General features: G+C 37.5%; 1 protein-coding gene across 1 annotated transcript in view; it reads left to right on the top strand.

Moving 5' to 3' along the window:
• LOC126185073 (putative transcription factor capicua) overlaps positions 1-15,156 on the top strand; it is a 316,920-nt gene that overhangs the window by 53,046 nt on the left and 248,718 nt on the right. The window contains exon 4 of the mRNA XM_049927858.1: positions 3,919-4,033. Coding sequence (XP_049783815.1) covers positions 3,919-4,033 — 115 coding nt within the window. The remainder of the gene's footprint in view (positions 1-3,918; positions 4,034-15,156) is intronic.

The following is a 15,156-nucleotide window of genomic DNA, read 5'->3' as shown; positions in this document are numbered from 1 at the left end:
TGAAAAAGGGGCCGTAATTGATTTCCTTTCCTAGCTGTTCCCGATCCAACCTCATGGTCAGTGTCCAGTGACTTTATGATCAACAGTGTATTAAACTGTTAATCATCCTTTCCTTAACACCATATGTTTTATTGTGTGTGTGTGTGTGTGGGGGGGGGGGGGGGGGCGCGGCAACTGAACAGCAAAATGTTGAGCACAAAAAAAAAGATGAGTCACTCACTAAGTCAGTCACGCTAATTGTTTTCAGTTACCAAAAATATGCTCTGTTATGGTTCCATAATATGATCTTTTATGGCATGGTAATATTGGACCTACACTCATCCCCCCCCCCCCCCCCCCCCCTTTATAGGACCTTGATAGTTGTTGGGTTTGCTCTCCTATGAACTTTTCAGAGACGTGACAAAGTTTCTAATTTTTGAGCAGGAAGTTGGAGGAATTTCAATGAATTTTCCCATGTTAATTTTCCAGCACATTGTTCTTCTTCGTATTATGAACTATGTGACTCAATTTGATCACCATTATTTAACAAATAATAATTAAAAGCTAATTTAAGTACTATACCCTATATTGTCCCCAGTCTCTTCATAGGAATATTCTCATTTTTGTAGGATGCTATTGTTGACATCCACTTAATAGTAGTGCATGTAGAGAGTTATTTTTATTGTGTAAATTGTCAATTCGCTGTGATGTTTATACTCCTGGATGATTGTTAGCAACCATTAATGGCTCGCAGGCCGTCTCATCACGTGATGCGGCAGCATCATGAAAGTCAAACTGTATTGTCCATGACAATGTTTGTGGGTTAACACACAGAAAGTGAATAAGAGCATTGGTCCATGTTACGATATGGAAACCGAGAATGAAGCCGGCTTCACAGACACAACTATTGTGATGCCACAGCTTGTGGATTTCTGTTGTGGCACCGCGAGGTATCGTTTGCACTGGACCCACAAATTCTACGTATTTGCACAGTGTTCAGCATTGCGTCAGCTTAAATGATACGCATGGTTGTAATGCTATGGTGCAGTTTATGGCATTACGGCTGACAAGAGTTAAATACTAGAAAGAACCCAAATATTGGACCCGAAGATAGATTTTGCGGAGCGCTTAATCAGGGGCTACAAACATATTTTTAAAAGAAATGCCATCTGCAAACTAACCACCAGTTAACACATAAATATCATCTGCAGACATGCCACTGTTCCAAGATTTTAGAATGTTCTTTTACTCCTTGATGTAAGAGTTTTGAATAAATAATTATTAGTTTAACAAAACACTCAGAGGCTATTTTTCACATGTAATTGACAATTTATACAGTGCTTGGTCTCACAAATCACGAATTTTATGTGACTTCTTTTTTAAGTTACATATTAAGTTTAATATCTGAAACTCTTTCAAGATTGAGTAATTGGCCTACAACATTGATTTGCAAATATTGCTGCTCCCCCTCCCCCCACTCCTTCGAATAGGGTAAAATATGGCACGGAAATCTGTATTCTTGCTTTGCTAAATACGTGTGTCAAATGATATTTTTCATTTATATTTTATGGGAGGGTCTCGTGTTCTGGTGGTAAAGTGTGTTCTTGGAAACATTTTTGTGATCTTACAAGGTAACATATTCAAGAAAACTCAACTAAAAACTTCTTGTAGCTAGTGTTCACACCCGTGTAAAACTTTGTAAATTAAATCGTGGTCGCATTTTGCCTGTCTGACATTATTTATTTGTACAATCCAAAATTGTAATTTCAACCATGTGGCCATTATCAGTTGGAAATAATGGCGCTGTAGCACTTGGCAAAACCTAAAAATTATCTAACAAGACACAAGCTGGTTTCATCTTATTCTGTTCCTGTTTAGATCATCTTTTATATATTGAACTCTTTGAATAGCATTGTAAGTATGTTGCTCATATTCTGCATAATTTTTGCTCACAACCATAGTACATTATCGGGTGAGGTAAATGATTCCATATTTGTTTTTTTATGTAAAACAGAAGTGGGTTTCATTGCATAGTATTTTGTGGACTGTCTATTCTGAGGGTTCCTGGAGCCACTCTGTAGCAATTCTGGACCTGTGGGATGTTGCGTTGTCCTGCTGGAATCGCTCAAGTCCATTGTAATGCATAATGAACATGAATGGAAGCAGGTGATCAGACAGGATGCTTACTTACATTTCACCTCTCAGAGTCATATCTAGAAGTATCAGGTGTCCCTATCACTCCAACTGCACATGCCCCACACCATTACAGTGTTTTCTAAAAGTGCCTAATAAAGTTAGATATACATGAATTGCTGCATCAGTCTGAATTTGACAGAGATGTGAAAAATTGAAGCTGTTATCCGATTGTGTAAGAAGAAAGATATTTAAACTGGAATGTTAGGAAAAGAGATTTAAGGCATTAGTTATAGTTTCATATATCCTTGAGGGTGTTGAAGACGGGTGGAAAATATGATATGGCTTTACAATTATTAAAGTTACTAGGTTAATGTTGGCAATGGAAGGAGTGTATCCAAAGCGTTTAGTTGTCACTATGCATAGAGAATGTTGCCGAGCTTTTGGATGGATCCTTCAGAGCTGATGCAAGCACTCAGCACATCCTACTCCAATCTTATCAGAGGCAGTACCACCTGTGAAAGCAGTCATGTCATATACAAGCTCTGCCATAACTTCTGCACAGCCTTTTATATTCAGGTCTTAACACCACATTTCTTTAGAAAGTCTGAGTGAGTGGACTAATGTGAAAGGATAGTGTGTTACTAAGACAGATTGTCCATTAAGGCAGTGAGCATGTACTGAGGACTAACTGAATTCAGTTTTTTATATATGTTTTCTGATAACTCCAGCAAGAGGACAAGTTTGTGATCTCGGGCTCAAAGTCAATGTTGTTTTATGTCATTAATAACATTGTTTTTCAGTGAATGGTACACTGTGATGCGTTTTTGAATAGATCTTTAGGAGAGGAAATGAATTACTGAATAAAAAATACAGGGTGCCATGTTATATGAACAGGGAGTCACTGGCAAACCATTAAGTGGAAGAGCTGTGTGATGTCTGTGACAGTTGTTCCCAAATCTGGTAATATATTATTTTCCTACTTGAACAGTGGCAGACTTTTGTAATTTTTAATTCTCAGAACACTTCTAAATTTTTGTTGCTGCTATTCCATTTTGAGTTTCCTAAGTCAAGTTGTTGAATTCATCTTGTCAAGGAATTCAGTTCACCCAAAAATGGGTTAGCGTACAAAATTCTTGTTCAGTTGATTTTATAGTGTTTCTTGTCTCGTCAGTCTGGGACCCTTATTAAGTGAGATAAATTGAAAGATACAGAAGATTCAAAAAAGAACATTATGAGAGTATAGGTCTATTTAGTAAGCACAAGAATGTCACAAAGATGCTTGTCAAACTCCAGTGGCAGATGGTAGAAGGGATGTATTGTGGGTATATGTTGAAATTTAGTGTTAAAATTTTGAGGGCATATGTCCCAAGAAGGGACAGACAACATAACACTTTCTCCTGCACACATGTTGTGGAATGACTGTGGGAGGATAGTTGGACAAAATCAAATTCTTACAGAAACATACTGATAGTCGTTTCTTTTCATGCTCTATTTGTGAATAGAATGAAAAAGGAGCAAATAATAATGCTGCTTGAAGCACCCTCTGCTATACGCTATAAGGTGGCTTGTGAAATAAATGTAGGTTTAGTGACATTTGTTTGCAGTTTGTAAGGTGAGTACATCTGTAAATAACAGTAATAAAAAACCATGTAAATAGTCATGTTACTGTAAGTAAAATATTTAATTTCAAATAAATAAGTAAGTGAATTCTTTTTCTTATGTGATGGTCTTGGATTTAATTTCTTGTAAATTTTTGACTCAAACAAGTGAATCAAAAAAATGAAAGCAGTTTGTCATTTTTAGATGGAGGTAAACTATCGGGCAGCAGTAAAAGAAGTAGTATGCAAAGCAGAGGTAGCACTTCGAGTTTAATTGAACAACGAAGTATTACTCCTCGTTCCCAACCAGCTACACCAAGGTAAATTTTCATATTCACATATTTTGGCTATGATTTTACTTCAGTTTGTGATACTCTCTCGTAACTTGGTTTGGAGAAGTAATGATGATAATGGGATCCACAGGTTTTTGCAAAATGTATTTCTTATTAACTTTTTCACTTTGTGCTGTTTTCAGTGAGACTTGACTCTATTTAGTGTCCCAGTTTCTGTTTGATTCCCGTGACACAATATTTATCAAGGTTCCGTTTGTTCACACTGTTGTCGTAATGTACATGTTTCTCACTTGAGAATATGGAAAAAAAGCACTGTGCATGTCTTTCCACAGAATTTTTTTCCCTTCTGTGATGCAGAGCTGATGTATTAGAGAGCTATAGATGAAAAGGTTTGTGCAGTGCTTTTGTTATTACATTTACATTAGATGAAAGTGCACATGAAGGTTGCAGTATTAAACCCAAACAGGTTACTTGTTCTCAGTCAGCTTAGACATTAAGTCAAGATTCATTGATAATAGCACAGAAGAAACATATTTTGAAGAACTATCAGAAATTAATTATGTTTTGCAAGACAAAATCCCATTTTCCTGTGTGTGAAGTAATAACTGAACTGAAATCTAAGGTGTTGGAAATAAATTATGGGGAAATATTTACTTCGTAAGAAAAATCAAAACTATTTTGTAAGGAAGATCTTCAAGTTTTCATCCACTGTGCCTTGTGTGTCATTTTTTTATGCCTTTGGCCATTTGCAGTTTAGTGTTCTTCATATTGACATTTCCGTATTATTTTTTTAAAACCTCGCAATCAGTGTCATACAGAAGAGTGTTTCTGAATTATTTCATGTAAATTGTGGAATACATTCTACAAATATCACAAGTTATCACAACTAATGTTGCAGTTTTTTAATTATTTTGTGGATCTCTTCGAATTGCCAGTTCAAGAAATTTTTATCCCAGTGTAAGAATATACATGGCCTATAGTAACGCCTACATATGTAGATTTGTGAGCAGTGGCAGTTATCTATTTTGCGTATGAATCTAGGAAAAAGTATGAGCTACAATGGATTGCTTAGCAGTATTGTAATAATTATTTGTTATATTTGTACAGTATAGCGTGGAGCTCTGTAGTCCTGAATGTAGGCATATCTTGTTACATTTTAACAGCATTGATCTAATAATTAAAAATGCCAGTGAAGTATTATAGCCAGTAAATGAAATGGCACAATTTTTGACATAGCGTGCACGGTCACTTAGATGTCATAATTTTAGCCTATGAATTGTAAATGCTTCCATGAAGGAAAGTAGTAGTAATGTCGCATTTGACTGGTAGAACAAAATTGCTTGTTTCTCACATATGTTTTCATGATAGAGACAATTTTAGCTTTTCACTTACTTCCACTTTATTTTTCACTCTAATGAGTTCTCAGACTATAAACTCTGTCTGTCTCTGTAGGAACGTGGTCAGTTTTAGTTTAGTAAACACTTTGAGTATATCAGTTTGTGATGTTTCTGTAATTGAAACATTGTACACTGTTTCCTCACTCCCTCCACCCCTCTGTGCCCCCCCCCCCTCTCTCCTCACCCTCTTCTGGTATTAAGAAAACTATCTCTGCTGGGGTGCTTTGCATTTTTGTATACAACAGTGACTAACAGTGCATTTCTTCAGAGCCATGTTATTTATCACTTATGGATGTTTCTGTGCTACACTATTTTATTGAGAAAAAAATATGATACTCTAGGCTTTCTTAAAAGTATCTTTCTAAATTATTCTTATATTGATCAGAACTTCGTAAAATAACTGTACGATAGCTCTGTGAAGATACCACCTGAGGCCGATCAGTGACTAATCTTTCGGTGCAAAACACTATGGTTGCATGGTGGAGCTGTTGACAGAGGGGCAAGGGGTGCAGTAAAAGGAAAGTGCCCTGTGTGTATGCACAGCAGAAGTAGCCAGGTCCTAAAAGCAAATGTCAGTCATCTCATTGTTACTGTAGTAAGTGGCCCAATGGTGGAGTTCAGTCTGTGCTAACATTGGTCTGTGACTTCTCTTGACATGCACGTAGTGGGTGCTGAGACTAAAAATCACCCACTGCCACATAATAATTGCATATAACTATTTCTGGTCTCCACATTATAGGATTTGATTGTTACACACAAATATTTTAATACAGTTTTAAGCAAATCTGCAGCTCTGTTAACTCACAGGAGTGCAGTAGATACTATATTCCAAATGACTGCTTAAATTTTGTTGTATTTTCACTATGTATTCAAATGTCAACGTCTTACACAATTTTAAATGTGTATCTTAAAAGTGGGCAATGAAAGGACGAGAAGAAGCAAAATAAAAGCTAGTGAGATGGAAACTTTTGAGAAATAGAGGGTGTTTCCATGATGATGATACAAACATTCTGGTATGATGGAGAAGGGTAAATTTGTAAATTTGAAGTAAGATACCCTGGTCCAGAAACACCAGAGTCAAAAGTTATAAGCAAAAATTGTTCTGATATCTCTGACAGTGAACTGCTTCTACTGCAGACTCTTTGCTTTTCATATTTTGGTAGGAGGTAGTATGGACTAAACCAAGGGGAAATGTCAAGTAAACATGGGCCATAAAGTGCTTGCCTTAGGAACTATGAGCACTTCTTCAGTAGAGGAGATGTGTTTCACAGTAGCGAAGATGAACAAGTGTTCATAGCTCTTAAGGTATATATTTTAGAGTCTATGTTTATAAGACAATTTTTTTTCTTGTTGTGGTCCATATTACCACCTCCCAAAAGATGCAAAAGAAATAGCTTGCAGTAGAAGAGGTCCTCTGTAAGAGATAACAGAACGATTTTCACTTACAACTGGCAAGTTGGTTGTTCCCAGACAAGGGTCCCTTGCCCCACATTGATACGTTTACCTCTTCTCCATCATCCCTGAAAGTTTTTAACATCATCACGGAATCATCCTGGTATTGGAATTATGAAGATGGACAGGTTAAGGAATGAGAGGATCAGGGAATTAATGAAGGTAGAGGTAACATTACAAAATGGAATAGAGGAATGAAAGCTTACGTGGTGCGGACATGTTAAGCAGATGGAAGAGAAGAGGACATCCATAAAGAAACACAAGATGAAATGAAAGGAAAAAGACCAAGAGGAAGACCAAGACACAGGTGGCTAGAAGAACTGAAGCACTGCATGCAAAAGGGAGGGGAGTTGGTGGGAAGGCAGAAGACAATGGAGTGGCCTGTGTTCCAAGCAGAGCCAACTGTGTGTGGTGGTGATGATGATGATTATGATGATGATGATGATGATGATGATCTTAATCTTAAAAGCTTTAAGTTTGACATATTGAAAGTTAAGCTTTGCTTCCTGGAGCTTCAGTGAAGAAGATGGGAAGTAATTGGAGGCTAATTTGTGTGACCTGTTCACTATTCTGCCTAGGAACCATATAACCAAAACTCAGAAACATGGACTCACTTTGGATGGTGATGCTGTTCAATACCTGGTCAAAGGAAGGAGGATTGTATGGTGGATTGCATTTTGATGGATATCAAACTTATGAAATTCATAAGAAATTAAGAATGACACAATTTGTTGATGACTTTAATGCACCCTTTCTATATTACATATTCTTTTGATCTCATTAGATTGCTGCCCACAGTCTTTAACTTGTGATTCGCTTATTAGCCAGTGTGATTCTTACAACACTTTGGGGGACCACCTGGACTGTGGCATTCATATTGAGGGTAGTGGGTTTGCCAGTGACTAGTGGTGTTAAGCATATGTCATGAGTAAATGAGGAGCAGCACATGTTCCATAGAAATATTGTGTAAGAACAAAATCCATTCTCCAACTCAGTGGCAGCTTAAAAAGAAAATTACATTAAAAATATTTCTTACAAGAGAAGTGTTAAGCGTTTTGTATCCTTCACAGAATTCTTGAACTTAAAAAGTTGTGATGTGTTTGATTTGAGGACATATGAGTATGGACAGGAAAAAATAATTTTATTTTATGGCTAATTTTGTGTTCTTCTCTCAAAGTGTATTTTTCAAGGTTTTTTTTGTATTATTTCATTGTTTTTCAGTACTGTGTTAAAAATGAAAAATGCCCTTCCATTAAATTATGTTTATTGGGCATTAAATATCAAATTTATATACTTATTAATTTGCTGAATTAAGAAAAAGCACAGCTGGCGCATTTTGTTGGTTGGTGAGTTTCGTTGTGTATAGAAATTGGACAATGTTCACTTATCTTGCTAAAAATTGCTGTTCGACTAAATTCTGAAGGGATTTTTATCACTTCAGAATACTTACATAGCTGAGGCCTGTCATGTCAGGTATACCTGACAGACTCTTAGCCATGACAGCATTTATAGCATTTCTGACTACCATCCTAGAGTTGAAATGCTACCCAAGGACCGAGAACACAGGCTTGTGTGGGTCTGTACCAATGAGAGTAATGAGCCTGAAGGTGCAATCGAGTGCATTTAACTGTATCTTTCATCCAGTTTCTTAACATTATGAATAATCTTGCTAGTTTCTTCACCAAACATTTCACATGCCACAGTAAAAAAAAAAAAAAAAAAAAAAAAAAGCCATTTTCCAGCTGGTCTTATTTTGAATGTAGTTAATGGGGGATAGACTACTTTGAAGACTGTAAGTACACACTCACATTCATTAAACTATTTGCATGTTTCTTAATGAACAAGGTGTCCATAAGAATTGAATTTATGTCTTCACTAGAAAGTGAATTAACATATTAAGTTTCTGTCATAGATAGCTGCTGCATATCATCACTGTGGAAGACTTGTAATATGTCTTCAAAATATTCTGCCATATAAGAGGCTGCAGAAAGCTAAGAGTTACAACATGTTAACACTTCAAGAGGAAATGTCTTTGGCTCCCTCTCCTTCTAAGTGGTTTCTCTTAGTAATATTCTCCAAAGTATTCTTTTAGGTAGGCAGTGCAGAGTTCCATTTGGGAAGTTCCTTTGAAAAATCATTTGCAACCGTATTTAGCTTGTATGTACCATATTTTGAAAGCTTCTATTCTCTTCTTGTCTGAACTGTTCACCATCCCCATTTCACTTCCATACAAGGCTACACTGCAAGCAAATATCTTTAGAAAAGGCTTCCTAACACTTAAACTATATTTGATGTTAACAAACTTGTCTTCTCCATAAATTTTTTCTTGCCATTACTAGTCTACATTTTATATCCTCTCTGCTTCAGCCATCATCAGTTATTTTGCTGTGCAAATAGCAAAACTCATCTACTACTTTCAGTGTCTCATTTCCTAATCAGATTTGCTCAGCATCACCAGATTTAATTTGACTACATCAATTATCCTTGTTTTGCTTTTGTTGATATTCTTCTTATATCCTTTTTTCAAGACATAGGCAGTTCTGTTCAACCTTTCTTCCAGATCCTTTGTTGTCTCTGACAGAATTACGATATCATAAAACCCCAAAGTTTTTATTTTTTTTCTCTGAACTTTAGCCGGCCGCGGTGGTCTAGCGGTTCTGGCGCTGCAGTCCGGAACCGCGGGACTGCTACGGTCGCAGGTTCGAATCCTGCCTCGGGCATGGGTGTGTGTGATGTCCTTAGGTTAGTTAGGTTTAAGTAGTTCTAAGTTCTAGGGGACTTATGACCTAAGATGTTGAGTCCCATAGTGCTCAGAGCCATTTGAACCATTTTTCTGAACTTTAATTCATTCTCCAAATTTTTTCTTTGGTACCCTTTACTGCTTGCCCAGTGTACAGATTGTCGTAATTTCAAATAGTGTATTCCAGTTGACACTGTCAAAAGCTTTCTCTAAATCTACCATAGCTATAAATGTAGGTATGCCTTTGCGTATCTTATATGTCATAAGGCTTATATTGCTTGTGTATTCATACTTTTCTCCGGAATCCCTATTAATCTTCCCCGAGGTTGGCTTCTACCAGTTTTTCCATTCTTCTGTAAATAATTCATGTTATTATTTTGCAATTATTACTGATAGTTTGGTAATGTTCAAACCTGTCAGCACCTGTTTTCTTTGAAATTGTGAATGATTACATTCTTCTTGAAGTCTGAGGGTATTTCTCCTGTCTCATATATCTTGCAGACCAGGCAGAGTAGTTTAGATATCCCAAGGATATCAGTAGTTCTGATAGAATCTCCAGGTGCCTTGCTTTAAGTAGGCTACTAAAGTTTTCTCACAGACTCATATCACCCATCCCATCTTCATCTACTTCCTCTTCCCGTTGTATAATATTCCCTTCATTTACATTGTAATATTTATTATTATAGTCTTCTAAAGTACTCAGTGTTCCATGAGCACACTGTATTGAGTTTTCTGGGTCAAGTACCTGTATACATGCAACAATGCAACAAAAAATTTTTGTTCATTCCATGCCTCAACTGTCTTCAGTAACATTGTCAGTGATCTTATCATCTAGCTAGTTGCTGCACCACTTCATTCTTTTGTTGTTTTTGTACTGAAGTGACAACTGTTGTCCAAATTGTTTTCACACACATTAAATAAATTAATTCCATTGTTAGCATTTGATTTAAAAAGAACTTAATTTGAACCTGTACTAACATAATTTATTACTTTATTAAAAGTACTGTGACAAACTGAGAACTTAATTTGAACCTGTACTAACATAATTTATTACGTTATTAAAAGTATTGTGACAAACTGGAAACTGTAATTTATCATGCTGTTTACTATTAGTTACCACAGCATACATTTAATGATTTTCTCTTTCCCTAGCGGGAAATATTTGTTTTCTTGTTAGTTGTGGAAATTTGCTTTTTAGAACATTTCCATAGTACTTTAAGTCAGATATTCACAGTCTTATTTGTTTTTCTTGCCCACTTCAAACCTGCCACACACTAACGTTCTTAGATCTATTTTTCTTGTGCTTTTCACTCTGCACATGTTTGAAAACAGTATATTTTCTGTCTCATGATGCCCTACTGTTGTAGCATTTAAAGAATACTGTAGATTTATCAGGAGCTTACAGACCATCAGCTTCAAATTCAAGTGCTTTGTAATTGGCAGTAATTGCATTCATTTGGCATTTTTGCAATTGCAAGTCCTGCTTCAGCTAATGCATTCAGAGTAACAGAGGGTGGTGCTGTGATCTTTGGACAAAGATCTGAAACAATCACCATGCACTGCCAAAGATCTTGCAGTGAGACGAATTTTGACTCTATAGACACATTTGCTTTCAACACAGACACTTTTGAAACTACTTTGACTGCAATGTCCACACACCTCAGTAACTATTCAATAGCATTTATGTTAGTTAATATAAACTATCTGAACAAAAGTATGTGGACAGCTATTAGTGAACACCAACATGGGGGTGTCCACCCTACATTTCTATGATGGCTCAAATTCTGCTGGCAACATTTTCAATGAGGTCTCTGAATGCATCTGGAGGAATGGCAGCCCCTTCTTCCCCAGGAGCCGAAACCAGAGGAAGTTGTTACTCGGATCCTTGAGTCTGAAGCAAAGTTGACAATATAATCATTCCAGATGTGTACCATTGTGTTAAAATTGGGTCCCTGGGCATGCCCGTCCATTTCAGGAATGTTATTGTCCACAAACCATTGCCTGAGAGATGCTGTTTTATGACAGGGTGTGTTGTCAAACTAATGCAGTCAGTCATTGTCTCTGAATTGTTCCTCTGCTGTATGCAGTATTCAGTACTGTGAAATGTTTTCATATCATTCTGCATTTGGCATTTTCTAAAGTGCGATAAGGGGACCACACACCAGTCCCCAAAAACACCCAATACCACATACTCTGTACTTCAGTGGTGTTCTACAGGTAATGGCAGGTAGCGTTCTCCGGGCATTTGCCAAAGCCAAACACTTCCATTGGATTGGCACAAGGTATAACATGATTTTTCACTCCAAATTGGAGATGGGCAAACTCGTTCATCCTTGGGAACTAGTTCACTGGTGAGTGCTCTTTTTTGGGAACCATTCATTTTTACTTGTTCGCCGTTCATTTGTGCTTGGTGTATGGTTCTTATGAAAAAATGATAATTAGTAGCATAGGTGACTGAAGATGGAAGGTGCCAACAGGGGGCACTTGCCTCCCCCCTGGAGTACGGAGTTTTTATTCAGAACAGAATTCTCACACACCTGTAATTTTCGTGATTCTGCAAAACCTCTCATTTAGCCAACTGCAGTGTTATGTGTCTGACCGCTGTGGAATAATATTAGGTGGTGCACGAAAAACCGGTCCCGAGTACAGACTGCTCGGCAATTACGCACGATTTGTTGACCGCTATGAGCAGAATAGATAAACATGTAATAATGTCAGTGAAGAAATAACAGATAAGCTAATGCAAACAACTACTACTTTGAAACAATAGATGACGATTGGTGGGAGACAATGTATTGAATCTCAATGTAGACAAGTGTAATGTGCTGCGAAAACATAGAAAGAAAGATCCCTTATCATTTAGCTACAATATAGCAGGTCAGCAACTGGAAGTAGTTAATTCCATAAATTATCTGGGAGTATGCATTAGGAGTGATTTAAAATGCAATGATCATATAAAGTTGATCGTCGGTAAAGCAGATGCCAGACTGAGATTCATTGGAAGAATCCTAAGGAAATGCAATCCGAAAACAAAGGAAGTAGGTTACAGTATGCTTGTTCGCCCACTGCTTGAATACTGCTCAGCTGTGTGGGATCCGTACCAGATAGGGTTGATAGAAGAGATAGAGAAGATCCAACGGAGAGCAGTGCCCTTCGTTACAGGATCATTTAGTAATCGCGAAAGTGTTACAGAGATGATAGATAAACTCCAGTGGAAGACTCTGCAGGAGAGATGCTCAGTAGCTCGGTACGGGCTTTTGTTGAAGTTTCGAGAACATACCTTCACCGAGGAGTCAAGCAGTATATTGCTCCCTCCTACGTATATCTCGCGGGGAGACCATTAGGATAAAATCAGAGAGATTAGAGCCCACACAGAGGCATACCGACCATCCTTCTTTCCATGAACAATACGAGACTGGAATAGAAGGGAGAACCGATAGCGGTACTCAAGGTACCCTCTCTCACACACCGTCAGGTGGCTTGCGGATTATTTGTATATGTAGATGTAGATGAGCAGTCTAGTACTCGGGGCCAATATTTTGTGCACCACCCTATACCACTGAAATAATATTGTAGAAGTTATCATACTCTCTTTACAAAATGTGACACCAGGCACTCGATTATGGAGCATGGGCTTCATTCAGTTGTAAGTCGGTCTGCCTTCCATAACACTGAACATGCCGTTTTATGTTGGATAAAAAAAAAGACAGAAAATGGCCACTTGTGTGTGCTGTGCCAACTTCCTTTGCGTATGTAATAACAAAAAAGGCTTGCCTTTTTACAAGTATTTCTTCTGCTGTTCATCAAAATAGGGAAGTAAGCTGATATGCCATTTTGTTACCTGGAAAAATGTATGTATTACATACCACATAATTTTTATGTAATTTATGTAATTATAAAATACATTTTAATTACCGGTTGTGGACGCTGAGTGGAATACGAAAAGAACCAGAAGTTCAGAGTTGAAAAAAAGGTTTGAAACAGATTTAGAATGGACGTGCGCAGTGAACAAAATGAACAACAACTTGATACTGAACTAACTGTGAGCAGCTGGCAGTGGAACTGCGATGACTGGCCACGCGAAGGAGGACAAGTTCGGCCGTGCAAGACCAAGACCAAGACCAAGACCAAGACCAAGACCAAGACAGACGGGAATGGGACTGAGGCTGGAACGAGACCGGCCGATGTAACGTTGCGGGAACGAGACCAACCGTTTCCCGTTTACAGGAACTATAGGTAGAAAGCCATGACTGAAGTGAACTGTGAAAGACCATTCTTTAGAATTCATTCCTTGCTCATTCCGTTCAACTTGGTGAACCATTCCTTTGGACCCGTTAGTTCTTGAACGACCCATCTCTACTTCAAATTATTCACTCACTACAACCATCCTTCCCATTGCTTGGCAGTCCCTGTCTGTCAGTACGTGAGGTCTGCCTGGTCTTGGTTTAGCTGTGGTTGTGCCTTCTACTTCAAAACACATCACCAGCACTTGAACTGGGTAGCTTTAGAAGGGCTGAAATGTTTCTGATGGATTTGTTACTCAGATAACGTCTGATGACTAGTCTATGGTTGAAGGTACTGACACCTTCTGACCGACCCATTCTGCTATGACTGTTCCTGTACTGACAACACTGTACTCGACGCTTCCTTTTTTACTGGTGTGAGATCTAATGGTTAGTTCTGTGTTATATATGGATGTCCAGATATTTTTGAAGAGATGGTGTACATTATAAGCTGAGTTCACAATGTGTTACATATGGAGTTTTTTGTGTTTGTATCCAAACAGTCTGCTTCTATGATAATTATGCTCATGTCATAGCTGTCTGTGACTATAGCTTCAGAATTTTTTAATGCTGGGTGAGGGGCATTGATGCTATATATACTGTGGTTACTGAGCATGAACTAATGCAGAGGCATCACACAGAGGAATACAGTAATGAATGCTAAAATATATTCAGTAATAGGAATTTAAATGGCCATAAATATTGACATGTTCAGAGATAATATTATACTGAAATATTATGTATTGGTGAAAATGAAACAGTCATTCAACAGTATTCATATAGTGATATGTGAAGCGATGTTTAATCATTACAACTGAGAGCAACATGACTCAGCTGACAACTACATGAGCAGTCTGATGTCTGTTGACATATCCTACAGATTCATTACTAGGCAGCCAAGATATGAATAGAAATAAGTGTACATACTCTTAAAACAACCAAGCAGCCTGAAGTTAGCACACATTGCTGTTCATTTATAGGTGCAAAAATAATTGTGTGCTTAATTCAGCATGATGTGGAAACAGTAGAAAGGTTTTTCATACCTAAAGTATTAAAAACGTGTCCATCAGTACTCTCATTATCATCCCAGTTATATAAACTTGATTACAACAGTAGGATCCATTTATTTAGGAAGCAAATCTGCCACCATCACAAAGCCAATTATTTTCCCCATTTGTCTTCTTGTATTGGACACCTGAAGTTAGACATAGGACATCAGTTGTTTACACAGAAAATAAACAATCATTTTAAGTTCATATGTGAATCTCAACATTGGTG

Source organism: Schistocerca cancellata, chromosome 4, assembly GCF_023864275.1.
Source record: "Schistocerca cancellata isolate TAMUIC-IGC-003103 chromosome 4, iqSchCanc2.1, whole genome shotgun sequence".
Taxonomy (NCBI): Eukaryota; Metazoa; Arthropoda; class Insecta; order Orthoptera; family Acrididae; genus Schistocerca; species Schistocerca cancellata.
The sequence above is the reverse complement of the archived record's forward strand: the minus strand, read 5'-3'. Positions and strand labels throughout refer to the sequence as shown.